This window comes from Acinonyx jubatus, chromosome A1 (genome assembly GCF_027475565.1).
Source record: "Acinonyx jubatus isolate Ajub_Pintada_27869175 chromosome A1, VMU_Ajub_asm_v1.0, whole genome shotgun sequence".
Lineage (NCBI taxonomy): Eukaryota > Metazoa > Chordata > Mammalia > Carnivora > Felidae > Acinonyx > Acinonyx jubatus.
In genome coordinates, this window is record NC_069380.1 from 167419665 (window position 1) to 167441640 (window position 21976).

At 34.7% G+C, this 21976-nt stretch overlaps 1 protein-coding gene across 1 annotated transcript in view; it reads left to right on the forward strand.

The window, feature by feature from the left end:
• The window catches only part of MAN2A1 (mannosidase alpha class 2A member 1), a 164825-nt gene that overhangs the window by 60285 nt on the left and 82564 nt on the right, over positions 1 to 21976 (forward strand). Inside the window, exons 5-10 of the mRNA XM_015073009.3 lie at positions 259 to 386; positions 3899 to 4072; positions 7009 to 7195; positions 11797 to 11974; positions 17708 to 17910; positions 20699 to 20881. Of these exons, the coding sequence (XP_014928495.1) occupies positions 259 to 386; positions 3899 to 4072; positions 7009 to 7195; positions 11797 to 11974; positions 17708 to 17910; positions 20699 to 20881 (1053 nt within the window). The remainder of the gene's footprint in view (positions 1 to 258; positions 387 to 3898; positions 4073 to 7008; positions 7196 to 11796; positions 11975 to 17707; positions 17911 to 20698; positions 20882 to 21976) is intronic.

The window sequence follows — 21976 nt, forward strand, 5'->3', positions numbered from 1 at the left end:
TCCCAAAGTGACCTACAGTGGCTTTGCCTGGGGTGGTAGTGGTGGGGGGGAGTGTCACCACAGACACTTTACTAAGAAGGTTTTATCACCAGGGTCACAAATTTGAAATTTATTCCCTGGTTTAAAAAACTTTTTTTAGTAACTAATATAAATACTGGTTACACTTAAGGGCTGTCCCTAATGTTTATGCTGTTTTAAATCTTTTATTTGAACTTCTCTTGTGTGTTATTGTAAACTCCTATATTACTTTCTCTCCAGTTTGCTACAAAATGGTCAGTTTGAAATTGTGACAGGTGGCTGGGTTATGCCTGATGAAGCTGCTCCACATTATTTTGCCTTAATTGACCAACTAATTGAAGGACATCAGTGGCTGGAAAAAAATCTAGGTATGTATTAATGTCTTTCTCCTTCATTTGGACAACTTTGGGCAGTTAATTTGGGGGAACATGAGATGAGGCTTTATTTTTTTTTTTTAAATAACCAGTTTTCCCAGTATTTTTTATCCCTCATCAATTTACGATGTTTATTTGATCATAAGCTAAGTTACATAAATGTAATATGGTCACTTTTACAGTCATCTACTTTGTAATCTATTATTTTATGTATTATTCTTATTAATTTTAGAGTAGTTTTTTTCTAATAATATCCCACTGGGGTTTTAGTTTTATATTAGTTCTTCATATGATTCCTACACCTTTTCTCAAGTTTGAATTCTTCCAAAATAGAAATAAAGAATGAATGGGGGTGGCAGGGGTTTTAGCTGAATAGTGTGTTGTTTGGAAATACCACATTTGTTTCTCCATTTTTCAGTTGATGGACATTTAGATTATTCCCCCTTTGGCTGCTGTGAGTAATGCTGCTATACACACTTGTGTAAGTTTTTGTGAGGACATACGTTTTCATTTCTTTGGGGTACATACCTAGGAATGGAAGTGCTGGGTCATTGGGCAGCGTGCTGTGTTAAGCATCTTGAGGAGCTGCCTAATTGTTTCCAAAATGACTGCACCCTTCTAAGTTCTCACCAGCAGTGTAGGAGGGTTCTAATTTCTCCACATCTGCAGCAGCATTTGTTACTGTCTTTTTTATTTTAGCCATGCTAGTGAGTGTGAAATGGTACCTCATTATGGCTTTGATTTGCATTTCCCTAAAGACTATGATGTTAACCATTTTTTCACGTGTGTATTGGCTGTTTGTATATCTTGTTTGGAAAATTGTCTATTCAAATTGTTTGCTATTTTTACAATTGGGTTCTTTGTCTTTTTATGTTGACTTGTAAGTGTTCATTATATATTCTTCATACAAGTTTCTTGTCAGACAATGATTTATAAATATTTTTTTTTTCATTCTGTGGGTTTGCAGTTTCTTGAAGGTGTCCTTTTTTTTTTAATTTTTCTTAATATTTGTAAAATATTTATTTATTTTTGAGAGAGAGAGAGAGAGAGAGAGGGAAACAGAGTGTGAGTGTGTGTGTGTGGGGGGGGGGGGATGCACAGAGAGAGAGGGAGACACAGAATCTGAAGCAGGTCCAGGCTCTGAGCTGTCCATACAGAGCCCAACACAAGGCGCAAACTCACGAACCGTGTGATCATGACCTGAGCTGAAGTCAGTTGCTTAACCGACTGAGCCACCCAGGTGCCCCATGAAGGTGTCCTTTGATGCACAAAAGTTTTGATTTTGATGAAGTCCAGTTTATTTTTTCTTTTGTCACTTGTGTTTTGATGTCATAACCAAGAAGTCATTATCTAACCCACGATCATGAACTCTGTGGGTTTTTTCTTAGAAATTTTGTGGTTTTAGCTCTTAAATTTAGATAATGAATACATTTGAGAATATGAAGTTTCTTCTGGTGGGCTTTGGCTGCATCTTGTAAATTCATGTTCTGTTTTGTTTTCTAAACAGTTTGGAACAACATGTTATTTTGGATACTTTATTTTTATATTTGGCCATGGAATGCTTTTTTAAATTGTTTAGGTTTTTGTTGTTAATTTCTGCTTTTATGAACTTTATTACACTAACTAATATGATCATTAGAAACTTTTTTTTAAGTTTGAGTTTTTCAGATTGTCTTTTGCCCAAAATACCCATTTTTATAATTGTTCCCTGACTTGTCCTATGTTTTAATACTAAATGTACTTGAAATAATCCAGTTTTATTAATTATATTATTCATATTACTCAGGTTCTAATTTTTAAGTCTGTTAGGTTTGCCAGAAATTGAGTGGTGTACTTATTCTTTTCAATGATGCTTTCTTGTTATTTTTCCTAACAGTTTTTACTTTTATATATTTTGACAATCTTAATCTTACTTTAATAGCACAAAATCTTTTTCATGAAAGGAGGTAAGAGCTAGGCAGAGACCTATAAAGGATGCCAGTACTGTGCTAGGTTTTCCTTGGTACAGCACATATTTTTTTAGGAGGAGTTAAGGAGCAAATTGAGGTAAAAGTGTAGCATAAAACAAATCCAAACTTTTATAAAGAGGTCATGTTTGCCCTCTTGTGCAGGCTCGCACACATGTGTGTGTTATAAAGCCATAAGTTAGTACTGATACCTCATGTTTCAGTTCAGGATCACAAAGTACATCCTGCTCTCCCACATTTACATATTCTGTAGTTGCTTTTCTTAACAGTGTGAAACTTGGCTCCCTTGTCTCAATTTGCTCAATCTCAGAATGCATGAAAAGCAGCTCCAGAATTTGTTAAACCCATACCACCACAAAAAACCCAAAAATACTAAATAGGATTCAGGATTTCTTTACAATTTTTAGAGGTAAATTACATATGTGAAATGCAAAAATACGTGGGCAGTTCTTTGAGTTTTGACAGATGCTCTTGGTCCTCTGAGAGTTCTGACTTTTTCTTATCAGTCTCTTTTGCCGGCTTCTCATCTCTGTTCATCTTCAGGATTGTTCTCCAGAGTTCTTCCCTCTCCTCTCTTTTCTGCTACTCTGTGTTATACCTATTTGCATGATACTTTGTGCTGTTAGGATCAGGATTAACTCCTGTTTTAACCCTAGAACCTCTCATAGCCTTAGGTTTATGGGAGGTGCTAAACTGGTGTTTGAGTAAAAAAAAAAAATGCACAAGGTAATACTACTTATGTAGATTTATATAGGTTGTATGTAGAAGTTTTCTTTGAGTGTACTGAAGAGGTTTGTATAATGCCAGGTAAATAATCATATTTCATTAATCCAGTCTTTGCATTTATTATGTTTATTTTTTACATTGTATCCTTGGAGAAATCGAGGTATATCTTTAGTTGATAGCTCTTATAATTGATGTGAGTCAATTGTGAAAAATTCCATTGATCCTTTCTAGGTGGAGAGAAAGCACCAGCATCAAAATGTCTTAAGATTTAACGAAATACGGAAGTTATTTGGGCCAGTTCTGCCACTGCATAATAAGATGATACAGAACTGTTGTGAAGTATGAAAGATGGCCTACAAATTCCTTAACTTGGGATTGAGGAGTACAAGTTGAAATGAGTTAGCGTACTTTTCTTTATTCTGTAACATCAAGTTGCTGGGTTGTCCAACTCAAAGCAAAACAAGACTGTGAGGTCTTAGAGGGCAGGGCAGGGGTTAGGTCCTGTTTATTTCTCCAGCTTCCCTGCATGGCAGTAGCTTGCTAATACCTATTAAAGATTTTAGGCAGAGTGCTTCTTTCAGCTCGTTGATTAACCTACTGTGCGATTCCCCTGCCTGGGAGGACATGACAGGGCCAGGATCCTTTCCTCTGGGAGCCCTGCTGGGAGTGTTTGCTAAAGGGGAATGAATGCTGGGCAGATCGTTTGTCCTCAGACCTGGAATACCACAAAACTCTGATGGCTCTGACGGTAATGTGACTTCTTTTCATGTCATTGTCAGTTAAAAAAATAACACTTATTTTCTTTATCAACAGGAGTGAAACCTCGGTCTGGTTGGTCTATTGATCCTTTTGGACATTCCCCAACGATGGCTTATCTTCTTAAACGGGCTGGATTTTCTCACATGCTTATTCAGAGAGTTCATTATGCAGTTAAAAAACATTTTGCATTGCATAAAACGCTGGAATTTTTTTGGAGACAGAATTGGGGTATGTAGGGTTTGATGAACGTGGAAGGTCTCCCTTGACCTAGATGTTATTTCATAAGGGTTATGAACTCAGGCTGTTACAGGTTTTATTCAGAGTGTCAGTCTTGAAAATTAGGTTGCTTAAAGACACAGATTCTTAGAATTTATTCCCCAGAGTTTTTGTGTTAAGACTCTTTTAAGCAATGGTGAAGATATTTATCTATAGAACATTGTGGATTCTTTTTTACGCCTAAAGGAAGTAAATAAATGTAAGGAATTAGTCTTTTGTAAATGCTTTTTTTTTTTTCTATTTTAAAAAGAACCTGTTTTATACAAAGTTGAACATGTGTTATATCTTATATCCAGTCATTTATTTCATGTTCAGCCTCTATTTCCTTCTTCTGTCTTTCCTGTCTCTGCATCTAGTAAGAATTGCCTTTTAAAACCTTAATCCTGCCCTCCTAGAACAGCCTTCCTGTTATCTGTACTGCTGTTCTCACGTTGTATTCTGTGGGTGCACAGGTGTTCCAAGGTCAGACTTTCGCAGCTCTTGGCTGGGGGTGGGGGGTTGAGGAGAAGACAAGATTTAGTCTTCTTAAGATGTTTTTGCCTTTCCCAACACCCATTTAACTCAGAATACTTTATTATTTCTTCTTTATTGAGTTTTTATTATGGGCCATGCATTGTATTGTATGCTTTATATCCACTCTCCCACTGAATCTTTATCGTTTAAATTCGGTTCTCTTATAATTCCTTTTAAATGGTGAAGGAATGGATGCTAGGAACGTGAAGCCATTTGCCAAAAGTCATAAGGGCAAGTAGGTACAGAGGTGAGGTTTGAATCCGTCTTTGTGTAGTTCACAAACCCAGGCTTTTACCTCCCTGGTATTCACTGCCATCCTGATACTGAGTTTTCCTTAAGATTTCATCTGCAAAAAGGATTTTGTTGCTAAAACAATGTTCAGGAATTACTGTATTACATCATATTTTCTTTCCTGTGTAATTTAGCTCTCTCCCGAGTGTTCTCAAAAAATCATTTGTAAATCTAGACAGTAACTCCCTTATATGTACTGCTGTTTTTTTCAGTAAGGAAAGAAATTAACTGTATCATTTTTTATTCTGGAAAATAAAAACCTGGAGGGAAAACAAGAACTTGTAGGGGGTTATATCCTGTATAGTTGGATCAAATGCAAAGGAGCATATTAATTTAAAAAAAAAAAGATTGTTAATATGAAAAGGCCCTACTTAAATAGTCGCCTATATTCAAATTGTCCATAAATACCAATCAGCAAGAAATTACTAAGTACTTTTATGTACTTAACACCATGCTTGGAAAAAACACAGAAAACTCCCTTGCCTATAAGGAAATTACGGTCTTAATTTGATAAAAGACAACATCAAATGCAGCAGATAAACTGCAATGTGAAAATGAGTTGCTAAATATTATGGGGTGAGGTGAAGCAGTGGGATGTGGAGTGTGTCTTCGATCTATAGGAAGAAGGAAGAGAAGGTGCCATCAGTGTCTGGGATTGTGACAGCCTCTGTGTTGAGAGCAGGTATTAGTGACCAGCATCCATGATGTCACACTGGAATCTGATGCAGCGAAACAACTTACAGCACAGAAAAGTACAGATTATAATAGCTTTGAAATTTGGGAGAGAACTCGTAATTACTTTAACTAAATGGAGTATGAGATAGAATCGGAGTATTGTAGGCTCACCAGATAGATTTGAAGATGTTACTTCAAAATTATGTTGGAATTCAGTTGAGCTGCTTTGTGTGTTCTGGTTCTTAATGAAGCAGGTATTTCCACTTTTTAAAATGTGCATGTTGCTTTTAATTTTTTATTTGTTGTAACTGTCTTTATTATGAAAGCAGTACATACCCATTGCTGAAAAGTAGAAATCCATACTTCAGTAAAGGCGGGGAGGTACTTCTAGGTCAGGAGTCTATAAAGGTAACCATTTTTAACTCCTGGTTAAATCCTGCACTCACTGGGTGGTAGGCTTCTGACCTCTCAAGGGCAGTGGTAACACTTCCTGGCATTGAGGTTTTAAATAAAAACAATTCTGCATGAGGAACTAGTGCTTGCTTTCTATCTATCTATCTATCTATACATACATACATAATGTATGTATGTATATATATGTATATATATTTATATATACACATGTATATATACATATATGTATATATGTATATATATGTATATGTGTGTGTATATATATATATATACATACACACACATATATATATATACACACACACATATATATATATTGTTTGTTCGTTTGCTTTATTTTTATTCTTGGTGGGTTTTTGTTTTGTTTTTTTGTTTTGTTTTGAAAATTACTTTTACTTGTCCTGTGCTGCCTTCTTGGTGAAGAGTACCATTGGCTCTTTATTGGTGAGCATCTGGGAGACTCTCTGAAGTCTTCTGGTGGCACTTCCTTCTCCTCACAGCAAGAAGTCGATAGGAATTTACCCAGTATTCTCACAAGCCTCCCTACTTTTCCTTTTCTCCTTTTATTCTCTTCATCTCTTCTTACCCTTCTTCTGTGGCTAATGTAATGGTCTTTCTCAGTGTCTCCCATTACTGATGTGGGTGGGCAAGAGCTGGCAGCCAGGGATGGACATGGCCATAATTTTGGATGAGCCAGTCATAACTTTGGCTTTGGCTTTGGCTTTGGTTTGGTTTGTATCTTCCTAGGTCAGTGGATGCTGGTTAATGATGGGTCTCTGCTAAATTTAGATAGAGGAGGTAGAGACTGGGGTGTGAGTCTCCTCCTTCAGCCTGGTGGTTGTTACGTGTCATGGAAGCTTATGTACTGGTAGTTTAGTAGGTTGTGGATTTAGGGTCGAACTTGCATTACATATGTAGAAAGTACTGGCATTTTGAACAGTTATAGGAAAACAGAATTTATAAATTCAGGTTTGTCTGTTGGCTCTTTATTTTAGATCTGGGATCTGGCACAGATATTTTTTGCCACATGATGCCCTTCTACAGCTATGACATCCCTCATACGTGCGGACCTGATCCTAAAATATGCTGCCAGTTTGATTTTAAACGGCTTCCTGGAGGCAGATTTGGTTGTCCCTGGGGAGTCCCCCCAGAAACAATACATCCTGGAAATGTCCAAAAGAGGTATGAAAATGTGCATTTCATAAGACACCATCGAACAAAGTAGCAACTCAGCTGCTCATTGCTAAAGGGTTCAGTAGCCAACATTATCCATGTTCAAGGTATTCATTCAAACCAGATTTCAAGCGACTTAAAAATGCCAGAGCTTTGTGCCTTTTATGTGTTAAAATTTAATGGAAAATGAACAATAGGTGATCAATATACAATGGAGAACCTATAATACCCTGTTATTACCATCTCCTTTGCCCTTATTATAAAAACCATCTACTATGTTTGATTGATTTCATATACTTTTGTTGATAATAAAACTTCTGGTCTCTATTGTATAAATTGGTAAGAAAAGCAACCCAACTGCAAAAACATATTTATTGAAATGGAACACATAAAGAGTGTAATTATCTGTTCCTTTAATAACAATTTCAATAATAGTAAATGCTGCCCAGCTCTGATGAATACACTCTTTCAATATTTCTGACATTTTTGGCTTATAGAAAATTTTAATTAGGAATATTTATATTTAAACATATTTATCTAAATAAAAATCAAAGGAATGAATCACTCTTTTAAGAAGAAGAAAATTAGTGATAGAAGCATTCTATCTAGTTACCTATACTTCTAATTTGGGTGCTTATGAAGCTTAATTTCTTCACTTAAAAATTATTGCCGTATAACGCATTTAAATAAAACATTGTGTGGGGCACCTGGGCTCAGTCAGTTAGGCGTCCAACTTCAGCTCAGGTCATGATCTCACAGTCTGTGAGTTGAGCCCGCGTGGGCTCTGTGCTGACAGCTCAGAGCCTGGAGCTACTTCAGATTCTGTGTCTCTGTCTCTCTCTCTGCCCCTCCCCCGCTTGTGCTCTGTCTCTCTCTATCTCAAAAATAAATAAAAACATTTTAAAAAATTAAAAAATAAATAAATAAAACATTGTGTTATAATATAGAGGCGCCTGGGTGGCCCAGTCAGTTAAGCATCTGACTTCTCCTCAGATCATGATCTCACGGTTCATGGGTTCAAGCCCCATGTCAGGCTCTGTGCTGACAGCTCAGAGCCTGGATCTTGGTTCAGATTGTTTCTCCTCTCTCTCTCTCTCTCTCTCTCTCTCTCTCTCTCTTTCTCTTTGCCCCTCCTCCAGTTGTGCTCGGTGTCTTTCTCTCAAAAAAAGTAAAAAACATTAAAAAAAAAAACTTTGTGTTTTAATGTAAACCACTCATGTATGCCAGAAAAGTAAAATAGGTTTTTATTTTATTTTTTTGATCCATCATGTTATTTATTATGCAAATGAGGAAATTTTCGAGAGTGAGATGGGAAACTATAAACAGTTAAACTATGATGACAGCCATAAACTCTACAAACCAGAATATTCTTTAACCGTAGTTTTAAGACCCTAGTATTTCAGGTTTCCACAAACCTACTCTGCCTAGGTTCTTGTACATGTCATCCTTAAAAAATTTTTCAATAACATGACGGTAACACAAGTGTAGACATATTTTTAAACTCATCAAATTGTAATACATGGATTATATAACAATAATTACGTGCAGTTTTTTTTGCCAGTCATAAGTTTGATGGTTTCAGGGAACTCCATGCTAGCTCAGCTTGCTGAGAAGAAGCGAGGCATCCTACCTTCCACAGGAGGGTTAAAACGGGCAAGGGTGAGGCAGGTCAGTACTTAACAACCACGGCCACCCAAATCACCCAGGGAACTTTTGACAAGTCTCCAGGCCAACAAAATGAGAATAGAGTGCCAGCATAATCACCCCAGGTGATTGCAGAGCACAACAATAAAGGCTTTTAAATAAAATAAGATCTTTGCACTAGGTACTGTCAAGTCTATTTATTTTAAAAAAATTGCTTTTTAAAAATTGTGTGTGGAAGAGGAAGGTGAGATTGGGTCTCTCTGCCTTGAGTGAGTCCTTGTGGCCATGAAATATTCCATTGTGAGCTTCTCACTGTGGCACACACAAAAGTGTTTTATCATGGCAGCCTTCTTGAAGCCATAGTTCCCTTCTAGCAAAATCTATAATTTTTTTTTTTTTTAAGTGTCCAAGTTTAGGAATCAACCTGGTTTCATTTTCCTGGTTCCTACAGCAATGAAAATCCCTGAGGAACAGTGAATAGCCTGCTTTCTGGGATTAGGTTAGTTAGGCATGGGAGAGTAATCCAGTATAAGGTAGCAAAAGGTACAGTGAAAAAGAAGAGGTAAGGGTGGGGAGAGTATCCTCAGCTCAGGAGGTCAAAGATAGGGAATTTCTTTGAAGGCAGCCAAATGCTTCAGTTGGGGACTCTCAGTGCACCCAAAGGCCTTGTGAGGCTCCTCTTTTTTTTTGGTCCTCCTATCTGTTTAAAGTGCATTATTGGGAAAAAAGCCATTTTGTGTAATCCTGTGGCTGTGTCCCATCTGACACTTCAAAGATTGCCCCCCAGGAACATACTTTGCACTCAGTCAGTTCCACTGATTTTGCAAGTGGTTTCCGGACACCTGGGGGCAGAGAGATGAAAGACTCTATTTAATACTTAAGTAGATTTTTTTTAAAAACTTCTTATAAGTCTTGAAATCTTAACTCTACTGGTTACTTTACATCCAGACATCACTTTCCTTTTTACTTCTTGATGAATGAAGATCAAACACGGGCCTTCCAGATTAGTGGTGCTTGGTTTTAATAACCTAAAGGAAATGAAATTGAACTGTAGTTTACAGGTGATACACTTGATACTGTTTATTAGTTCAGCAGATTCCTCTACTTCCCAAATAAAGAAACACCATTCTTTATCAAGTTGAGGTTTGTTCTCATGCACAATATTTTACATTTGATGATGATTTACGTGTCAAATGGTAGGATGTTCTAGGGAATTTTTTTCTTGGTTCTAGTTAAGTTGACATTTCGAATCTGGTGAAAGAATTGAAGAGCAGATTGCTGCTGTACATCTTCAGAGTGATAATCCATTGGTTCATTTGTCAGTAGTGTACCATGTATTTAATAAATATCCACTGTCTACCAGGTAGTATAGGTTGGTTCCTTGGCTTTCTCAGTGTTGACACCTTCTGAGCAGGAGCCTCGGCGCGAGGACAGATGCTAAATGGAAAAGGCACGTTTAATGTTTGTGATTTCTTTCCTGTTATGTGTCTTATGTGTATATACACAAAATATGGTATATCTAGTAGTAAACCTTGGGATTCATTTAAATGATCACTTACTTTTTTTTATTCTGGTTGCCTGGGGGATCTGATGGATGCTCTGTCACATAGTATATCTTATAATCTGTGATTTATATGTTTGGTTTTCTTCACTTATTTGTTTTGATTTTATTTGTCTTCCTGTTTGATTAATCTTATTGTACATGTATTTTTTAATTATAAGTAAAAATCTAAAATTGTTTTTGGTAAGTGTGGAATATTCGTAAATTATTAGTAAGAATTAAGTACTCCACTGAATGCTAATCTCAGAAAACTGTGTTTTGTAAGAATATTATGGTTATATTTTACTCACCAAGTTATGAAATTTTGCTAATAATTTAATATTTGCAAAGCAGTTTCAGAGACTATCATTATAGAAAGATCATGAGATTCTAAATTTAGTTAAATGCTTTTTTTTAACTATTTCTATAAAATACCTCTTTCATCATTGGTGTTCTTTGAGTTTCTTTCATAAGTTTTTATATTGTGAATTAGAACCTACTTCTGAATAACCCTTGAAATGAAAATTGGAACATTGGGTAAAAAGCATATTAGTGATTTATCACTAATTTCTTAAGTGTGTCATTACAACATTGAGAACTACTCTGAGTTTATCTGCTTGTTTAATTTCATTTTGGTAAGCCATTCCTCTTAAATACCTTATATTCGTAGTCTTCTTCAAATGTTGCCCCAATTCAGCATTTGGCAAAAGGATTTCCTACAGAATTACTAGAATATGAAATATAAAAAAAAGCACATCAGCACATTTAGTATTTAGCTATCCTTTTGAGTCGTGGGTGGTTAGAGCTGAGGGAGGTAGAATCCAGAAAAGCTAATTCAATTCCTAAGCTTGATTTGTTGATCAGTACTGAGAAGGACACTGTGACAGATACAGAGTTTATTGATGGCAGGTGTTAAATGAGTTGTTTTTCTTCCTTTTGAAGAGGAAATACGGTCCTATAATTGGTTTTGTTCAAACTATTTTTTTAATGTTTAATCAGGCAAGTTTAGCTTAGAGAAAGAGATGTTAAATCAAAGCAAACTTCAAAGTTTATGTAGATGAGAAATCCTTATTGTCTTTTTGGACCAAATCATTTTAAAACACAGCCTGTCCAGGATCCAATATCTGTGCCTGGGCTTCAGGAGGGCCATTGATGTTCCTAGTAATTATATGCCAAAGTTGGTCTGTGACTTTATTTCTCTAAGGATAAGAAAAACTATGGGTTTTTCTCTGTGATAAGAATTTATGAATATTTTAAGTGGACAACGAAAATTAGTATAGTAGTTTTCAAAAATCTGCCTTATAGATCATACTAACCTAGAATTCAGGTAAAATATACAATTTCTTTTAACATAATACGCTTTGTAATGAGTTGCCCCATTGTTCTTTTCTTACTACTGTTCCTTTTTTCCCTTTTTCTTTTGTAGGGCTGAGATGCTTCTCGACCAGTACCGAAAAAAGTCAAAGCTCTTCCGTACCACAGTTCTCCTGGCCCCGCTGGGAGATGATTTTCGCTACTGTGAACGCACAGAATGGGATCATCAGTTTAAGAATTACCAGCTGCTTTTTGATTATATGAATTCTCATCCTGAGTATAACGTTAAGGTAATGAGAAAATATTTAATTATGAAAGTGCATTTGAAGTTGAGGCCTCATTATTACATGAGGCTAAAACACAGTTGCCTTAGTTTCTTGTTCCCATATCTCAATATTTACTTGAATATGTGGTCCTTATGTAAACCTGTAGTTCTTACAGAGGAGAATTCTCTAGTATTATAGTTGTGTTTCTGAAGTGATCCCTTTCTCCCCATTCCCATAGAATTAAACAGGCATGAGTTTTAAGTGGCTGTAAACATGTAAGGCGTGAAGTTCATTTTTCAGTGATGTCCTGTTTTTCTACCAGCGTTGAAAGTTTGTTTCTCTCTGACAGTTGCATTAGTAGTGTGACTGGCAGATGCAGATGGACACGTCCTGAATTTTGCAAATGAATGTCTTGTGTTCAGAGAATACACTAGCATTTTTCTTAGATGAGAAGACTTCTAAAATCAATCGATTATTTGCCTGTAGTTCTCTTTTTTTCCCCTGGTGGAAAATTTAAAACGTACCCTAAAGTTTTGAGAACGACTCAAGTACCACCACCCCCCAACCTCACCCTGCCTTCCCAATATCCATGGCTCAATTCTAGGTCACTCTCTTCAGCTTCAGCTGTGTCTCACTCTCTCCTCCCCCTTCTCCCCGGGATGATTTTGGAGGAAACCTCAGATGTCATGTAGTTTCATCTGTAACCATTTCAAGTATCTGTCTCTAAATGATAAGGACTTTACAAATGAAATCATAATGCCATTATTACATCACAAAATTAATAATTCAATAATATCATATATTCAGATAGATTCACATTTTCCTGATCCCATAAAAGCATTTTTTTAGCAGATGTTTCGTGAGTCACCATTCAAACAAGAGTGATATATTAGACTCTGTAAGAAAATTACCCAGTGTATTTATTATATTTATACACTAACCCATGAGACAGTAGAATATCTGTGAAAATACTGTAGAAAGGAAGAGAATGTGGCCTGTCATCAGCTTTCTAATTTCCTAAGGTGAGGTTTTTCTCTGTGATAAGAATTTATGAATATTTTAAATGGATAATGAAAATTAGCATAGCAATTTTAAAAAATCTGCCTTATACATTATATGTAAGTGATGAATCACTAAATTTTATTCCTGAAATCATTATTACACTATATGCTAACTAGCTTGGATTTAAATTTTAAAAAATCTGCCTTATAAATCATACCAACCTAGATTTCAGGTAAGATATACAACAATTTCTTTTAACAAAATACACTTTTTATTTTTTTAAAAAAAATAAATTTTTTAACATTTATTCATTTTTGAGAGACATAGTGTGAGCAGGGGAGAGGCAGACACGGAATCCGAAGCAGGCTACAGGCTCTGAACTGTTAGCAGAGCCCGACATGGAGCTTGAACACACGAACCGTGAGATCATGACCTGAGCCAGAGTCAGACGCCCAACCACCTATGCCACCCAGGCGCCCCAGCATAATACACTTTTTAATGAGTTGCTCCATTGTTCTTTTCTTAATACTATTCTTGTTTTCTCTTTTTCTTTCTTAGGGCTGAGATGCTTCTGTTTAGGAAGCATATGTTACTGTTTAGAAGATTAGAAAGCTGATGATAGGCTACATGCTATGTCGTGAGAATTCAAGTTTATTAAGTAAACTTAAATAGTATCAAATAGATAAACTTAAATAAAATATCAAGTATATTCAAGATATTTACAACTGACTCTCTACCAAAGTATGAACTCTGTGCATGGGGTCTGTGTTTAAATCATCTCCTTAATCTCCTCAAAGACAAAGCTCATATACGAACACTTGATTGGGAGATGGCATATGTATATGGGTATTTTATCCCTAAATACATCTTCCTAGCGAATGTTCTTGTGGTCCACAAAAGGATCTACCACCTGATTCTTCAGAATTAAGTCCTGATTTTAGTATTTTACCCATTTCCTCCTTTGTCCACTAGGGCAATTTTTAAAGTAATTAAAAATTGAAATATCACATACACAGGAGATATGCACAAATCCATATGTGTACAGAGAATTTCTTCAAATTAAAAAAATCCCATGCAATCACCATCCAGTTTAAGACATAGAACATTTATAGCATCCAGAAGAGTCCCTTAAATCCCCTTCAAATCATTGCCAACTCTTAACAAAAGTAAGCTTATTTTCCCTTCTGTCATCATGATTAGTGTTGTTTCTTTTTAAATTTCACAAGAAGGGGATCTTAAGTATCTGTTATTTTGTGTCTGGATTTCCTTGCTCCAGGTTGTGTTTGCCACATTCATCCATATTGTTGCATGTAGCAGCATATTCATTTTTAATGCCGTATAATATCTCTAGTATTCATATGATACAATTTGTCCATTGTATTGTTGATGGATATTTGGGTTGTTTTCCAATTTTTGTCTATTATAAATAAAGCCGTTTTGAATGTTTTGTGCATGCTTTGATATACGTAAGTGTGAGTTTATGTGGGTATAAAGTGGGATGGAAATTTTTGGTCATTGAGTATGCACATGTTGAGCCTCAGTAGATATTGCCAAACAGTATTCCAAAATAGATTGCATTAATTGTTGCATTTTATGACAATTTCAGTTGCTCTACTTCCTTACTCAGACTTTGTATAGTTATGATTGTTTTTCATTTTTATATTTTATGATAGATGTGATTGTTTTATTTTGTATTTCCCTGGTAGTTATGAGGTTGAACCTCTTTTCAGAAGTTTGTTGCCATTTAGGTACCTTCTTGTGAAGTGCCTATTTAAAACTTTTGATGACTTTTCCTTAAATTGGGTTATCTGTCTTTTTGTACCATTTATAGTTCTTATATATGTTTTCCTTTGAGTCTTTTTTTTTTCAGATAGAAGTTTTGCAAATATTGTCTCCCACTATGTAAGCCTATTTTTTTCTTAATACTGTCTTTTGATAAACAGAAATCCTTCATTTTAATTAAATATAATATAATAGTATTTTCCTTTATGATAAGCGCTTGTTGTGTCCTACTTAAGAAATTTTTGTTTATACCTCATAGTCATGAAAATATATTTCTTATGAAGTTGTCCTCCAGAAGCTTTATTGCTTTACCTTCAACATTTAGGTCTGTAATGTATTTGGAATTGATTTTTTATGAATTTTATGAAGGGAGGGATCAAAGGGCATTTTTGCCCATATGGATATCTACCACTATTTATTGAAAAGACCAGTTTGCCACTACACTATAGCATCATCTTTGTCATTCATTATGCATGAAACTATATGTGGATCTTGTGTAGACTGTATTCAATTTTGTCTGTTTGACTCATCTCATACTGTCTTAATTACTGTAGTTTTAGAATAGATCTTCATGTCTGATAGCATAAGTCTTCTTTCTTCTGCCACCCCCCCCCCCACGTCCAAAAAAAAAGTTGGGATTTTGATTGGCATTGCTTTGAACCTATGGATCAATTTGAATATTGATCCATATTAGGCCATCCATGAACATGGTATAGTCCATGTATAAAAAATGTAATTAACTTTTGCATTCTAACCTTGTACACAGTAACCCTCCTGCATTTCCTTTCTTTCCAGAATTTGTGCATTCAAGTGTTGGCTGCTTTGATTGCCCTTAGATACCTTTCAAACAAAAGTGGGTTGTTTTTTTTTTTTGGTGTTTTTTTTTTTTTTTCTCTGTGATTTATCTAGTTATGTCTCTTCTCTGTAGGGTATTTGAAGTTATTTTGTCTAAGTTGGAAGCTTACATTTATTATTTTCTTTTAGTGAAAGGAAAAACAAAAGTAAGTAATTGAATATAGATGGCTAAAAAACGGACCTTGAACTAGCCAAGACAGTCAGTTTGCTATTGATCATCACTTTTTTTACAGTTTATGTAAGTTTCCTGTATGTTGTCCAGATAGAGGAGTTTGAGGATCTTTAATATTAAAGTTATGTTTAAGATATTATTTATTGCCTTTTAATGTAAAAAAATATTTGACTATTTTTTTAGTTATTTGTTTAGGAATCCCAAATATGTACTTTATTTGAGCTACCAAAAGATTCTGTAAAAAAAATTTAGTCTTAAATAATTTCTTTTGAAACCTCAGCATGAAGGATTACGTTTCAGTCCTTTGAGACTGAATTAAGTTTGTGAGAAAGCCCACCAGGCCACTTACATAAACTTTGCCCTGGGAATTTGCCAGGAAAGAAGTATATTCATCTTGGCTAATACAAAAATTAATTAAAATATTTTAAAATATTTAAAATCATCTATTTTGCTGTCATAAAATATTGTGTCACAATTATATTCTGATAACTTATATTTATCTTACTAATATCATTGTGTTTCCAGTTGAAATTTGCCTTGGCAATAGAAGAATAATAGCTAAAACTTACACCATTATTTGCCAGTTGTATTTCTAAGCATTTTACTTAGACCCTATTATCTGTAACAAAGACACAGAGACAGTATATAATATGCTCAAAACCACACGTTAGGTAAGTGGTAGAGATGAAATTTAATTCCATTCCACCTAGATCCAGGTTCTGTGCTGTTCTTAACCACTCTACTAGAATGCTACTCACTGTTGTTAACTACTCTTATTTTTCTGCCACATTGAATCAAAATGGTTTTAGTCTATCTCTGTGTGTGTGTGTGTGTGTGTGTGTGTGTGTGTGTGTGTGTGTGTGTGTGTGTAAGGTAGGAAACAACAAAATTAGAATGTTACTATTACTCAAAGAAATACATTCCCTGTTAAATTCTCTGTTTATTTCTAAAAACCATGCCTTTTAATATCTGTTTACATAGTCTGGTATAATGTTTCTTTTTTCCTTTGATTTATAGAATAGTTTGGGCTCATAAAAATGGATTTATGTTCTGGTAATTTAAATCATTAGTCAGAAGACCTTTTCGTTTGAGCAGTCAACCTTTCAATTCTTGTCACTCTTTGTGTTTTACTTCTATTCAGTGTTACCTGCTGGTAGAGAAAGTTGCTTTTTTGTTTTGTTTATTTTTTTTTAACGTTTATTTATTTTTGAGACAGAGACATAGCATGAACGGGGAGGGGCAGAGAGAGAGGAAGACACAGAATCTGAAACAGGCTCCAGGCTCTGAGCGGTCAGCACAGAGCCTGACGCGGGGCTCGAACTCACGACCGTGAGATCATGACCTGAGCCGAAGTCGGACGCCCAACCGACCAAGCCACCCAGGCGCCCCTGTTTTGTTTATTTTTAATGATCTGCTGTTCTTGAAGTCTCCCTTATAAGAGCTCAAACTAGGGAGATGGGGAGGCCAGGAGAGTATATGTGCATAAGACCTATGAAAATGCTTAACAAAACTGTTATTCCAGACTTCTGGAACATTTTGCTCAAAATGTTATAGCTAGATATATGTAAATGAAATGTTTTATTTTTTCTGCTTCCTCCCAGCATTCATTCATCTCTCAATAATTCTATGCCATGACCCCTGCATATTTTGAAATTCTGGAGATTTGTAAGGAGTTAATCAGATTCCCAAATTTGTATATCTAAATAGCTCTTCTAACCCCTTAGGTATATCAGTTTTATTTTAATTTAATTTGGGACTTGATGCAAGTAAAAGAAAGAGTCACTGTGTATTTCCCCCCTGCTTTTGAGTTTGGTAAAATCTGAGCTAGATTTTCATCTTAACGTGGAAGCACATCTTAAATATTTATTATTAACTTCTCCTTTCAGTGCTAGATGTAATTTTAAGGTAGAGATGAATAATTGAAGTGTAACTTTTTTTTTCATTAGATACAGTTTGGAACTTTATCAGATTACTTTGATGCACTGGATAAAGAAGATGTAACCAGTGGAAAGAATAGCCAATCAATGTTCCCTGTTCTAAGTGGAGATTTTTTCACTTATGCTGACCGAGATGATCATTACTGGAGTGGCTACTTTACATCCAGACCCTTTTACAAGCGAATGGATAGGATATTGGAATCCCATTTAAGGTACATTTATGTTTAGATAGCTACATTAATTATTCACCTCTTTTGTATTATCATAGCCTTTTTGTAGAGTCTTGCATAATATACGAAATTTATGCAGTGTTAGGATGTGTTTAATGTAATTGCGAAATTTTAATGTAATCAGAGATATGTCTCCAAAGCATAATCAAATTATTACATGGGTTTTTGTTCTGGAAGGAAAAGCAGTTTATGTAATTAGATTTTCTCCTATATTTTATGTTTTATATGTTTGTAATTAATTACCTGTATTGTTTGCACACCACAATTATATTCATTGGCATCAGCATGTGTGTCTGAAGATTAGTAATCAGAACAAGGGTCAAAAGGAACAAATATGGCCCCTCAGTGGCCAAAATGTGGGCCTCAAAGTACATAATCCAAAACTAATGTATTTTATATGTAGGAGAACTTTAGAGGCTCCATCTCAGTTCTTATTTATTAGAAATATACTTCTTATAGGTATGATTTTCTGCTTAGAAGAACAAAACTTGAAAGAGATGAGAACTGATGGAGGCAGAGTGATAGGCTGAAAAAGTACAGTGACATGGAAAAGGCAGAAAAGTTGGTAGAAAATAAAAACGTTCTAAACCATCATTATCCAGTAGAGCTTTTCATCAGTGTCCAGTAGAACTTTCTGCAGTGATAGAAATATTCTGTCTCTCTTTTCTGCACTGTTTAGTATGTAGCCACTAGCCACGTGTAACTGTTGAGCACTTGAAATGTGACCAGTGTGGCTAAGGAAATGAACTCTTAATTTCATTTAATTTTAACTAATTTAAGTGTAAATAACCACATGTGGCTAGCAGCTGTCATAGTGAGGAGTGTGACAGTGTAAGTAACTGAGTCTTGGTGTTTTTTGGTAAAGATTAACCACCCCAGCAACTCATGAGGCTCTTTCTATGTGTATGTAGCTCAGGAGGTTAATTTATTTTCCTGTTAAGTTCACTTTCAACTTCGTTCAGATCATGAATTCATGATGATTAATTTTCATGATGAATCTCAGTATTAAAAGGTAATGTCACACCTACTTTCTTCTATATACTGGTAGAAACAGTACATTTTGGAAAGCCTTTTTATAAAAATCATGAATTTCTTTAAGCGTTGTACTTTGGTATAATAGTATGTTTTTATTATTTTTACTGTTACCATAAGTGTCATTACCATTATTTCAAAAACCTGATCTTTGACTATTTTCTGGGATACTCACAAATGTGCAAAAAGAATACATATTATTGTATTTGTAATAAAATAGTATTTCTATATTAGAGAAATTTATGCATTTCTACCCAATAGAATATAATTATCTATTATGTTATTCTAAACTATCCATGATAAAAACAGAGAAAGTACTAAGTAATATAGAGATTTCTTTTGGACCACTGAATTTTTTGAAAGTGTCACCTATTTTTTAGTGACAATTACGAAATGTGGTTTCAATCTTAATTTATTGAGCATACTTAAAATGGAAGTACTTAGGGCTGGTAATATATTTTGAAAATTCTGCTTTAAAATAAAACAACAAAAAACATTTAATTGTGAATTTCAAAACGTAATTATTTGAAAATAAGTTTATTGTGTGGTAATAAATACTTCATCTTATAGCTTATTTGTAAAAAAAAAATACTTGGATAAAATAGAAGAGTATAAAGAAGAAAATAATTTTTAAATCCCATTTTTACATTTTGGAATATCCTTATATGTGTGTATTCTTTTCAAAACCAGGAGTATGTGCTGTGGATATATATGAACATATATACACTTTCTTTCACTCAAATATAGTGTTTCTCATGCCATGAATTTTAGAAGGGTTAGAATTTAAAAGTGGAGATTATTTAGTAACCTTTAATTATTGCAAAATTTAAAGGAATTCTTTTTTTTAAGTACTTCACATTTCTTTTTCCCTATATCTTCATGCATTTATATATTGCCTTGATTTTCTCTCCATTATCCTTAATACGTTTGGCATAAAGAGCCTTATTACATTTTTTACTTCATCAAGCCATATCTCCTTTCAAAGAACTTCTTTTGAAGCCTATCTTGAACCATATCCTCTGATGATGAAATAATAAAAAAGTGTTAAAATGATAAATCCCCATATTCTTGCTCAAAAACTATTCTTAAGCTGAAGTGCTTTTTTTTTAAATAAATGAGAAAAGACAGCATATGTTTTATCATCTTTCAGTTTATATTGTTGAATTCAACACTTACATTGTTATCATTCAACACTTAGACTAGCTATTGTCACTGAGCTGTCAAGCCATCATTTTTCTGCGTCTGCTTTACTGTTACTTTCCCACCCATGTGACCATGTATCTCCACACCGTCTCTCCTTTAATGTACATATGTGAGAGTAAATGGCTTTCTGGTGATGAAGTTCATCTTTTGTGTCTGTGTTGATCTTGGAGATAGAAAGGACAGAAACCATTAATCACTTCTTACTGCTGTGTTGAGATAGGTTTAACTTACGTAGAACATAGTGAAAAAATATCACGCTGCCAGTGGGTACTGGCTTCTTTCCAGGAATGTCTAGAACAAGGGCCCTTTATATCAATTTAGACGTGATGTTCTCTGATGATCAATGCTTTAGATTTATTAGATGGATACCTTGATGGTCTTATAGAAATCTTTATTATCAGTATCTCTTTTTAATAAATAGCACTGAAATTGTGGGTTTTTGAAAAACCACATTTGAAAATATATCAGTACCACATGTTTTAAATAGTCAATATTTGTTTTGAAATAAAAATTAATGACTGTTTTATGCAACTAGGGCTGCTGAAATTCTTTACTATTTCGCCCTGAAACAAGCTCAGAAATACAAGATAAGTAAATTTCTTTCATCATCCCATTACACGACACTGACAGAAGCCAGAAGAAATTTGGGACTATTTCAACATCATGATGCTATCACAGGAACTGCAAAAGATTGGGTGGTTGTGGATTATGGTACCAGGTAATATAATTATTTAAAAAGTGATTATAAAACAGTCTTTAAAAATTTTGGGTCACAGGCCTATATCTTTGATGAAGTTGCTAATGTACATTAGACCATATTACTAATGATATGCATTATAAGTATTGCTATAGAAAAACATCAGTTTTCAAAGCATTTTTCAAGAAACCTCTTGATGTTATACTAGCTCTTCTAACTTTTTATTGCAGTGCATTTCTGCAAATGGAGTACTGACACATTAATATAAAACTGATTGTGTTTTTTCTTACATATTGTGTGGTAATTGGGGTTACCTTCTTGACCAAGGATTTGGTATCAAATGGATCATAGCTATAATTCAGGGAGATAAAGAGCCACACCTCATTGTATAGCAGCTTCGTTTCCTGTTTTATATCCGGTTGTTCTCAGATACTTCATTGTTTCTTAGAGGGACATTGACCAAAAAAATCAGCCTAGAAGATACCCAGCAAGTAGAAGAGCCTTGCAACCTTGATATATATGGATGGATGATATAAGGACTTGAGATGAGAGGGGATGGCCTGGGTATTGATATCAAAGCCATCTTCAGCTCTCTGAAAGTTTATGAAGATGAGTGAGGGAATAGAAGCTCAGGTGTTTTCACAGTGCAGAATTGGAAACAGTATAGGTTTTAGCTCAGAACAGCAGGGGACTTTGTAAAATAGTGCTTCCCAATAATGGAAAGGCTTACCTTTTAGGATAGATTTTCACCATCATGCCCAAGTTTAGATTACCATTCATCAGGATCAGTGTAGAGGAAATTCCTATGTTGGGGAAGGAGTTTTGACTATTGTTTCACTATGATTTAGATTATTTTTTCTTCAAGATTTTTTCCTGTCAATAATGGTGTGCTTTGATAATATTTTAAAATTGTTAAAATATGCTCTTATTTTCTTATAATATAGATTTAAAAGGTGACTCTTTTTGAAATAAATGCTCCCATATGTGAAGTGTATACAGCACATAAAGTCAACATTAAAAATTGATCCACAACTGATATTACTAATCGTAATAAGTGTTAATTAAGATTTTAGTTACAGTATTTTGACTCTTTGGGGGGAAAAATCTTGAGGTTTC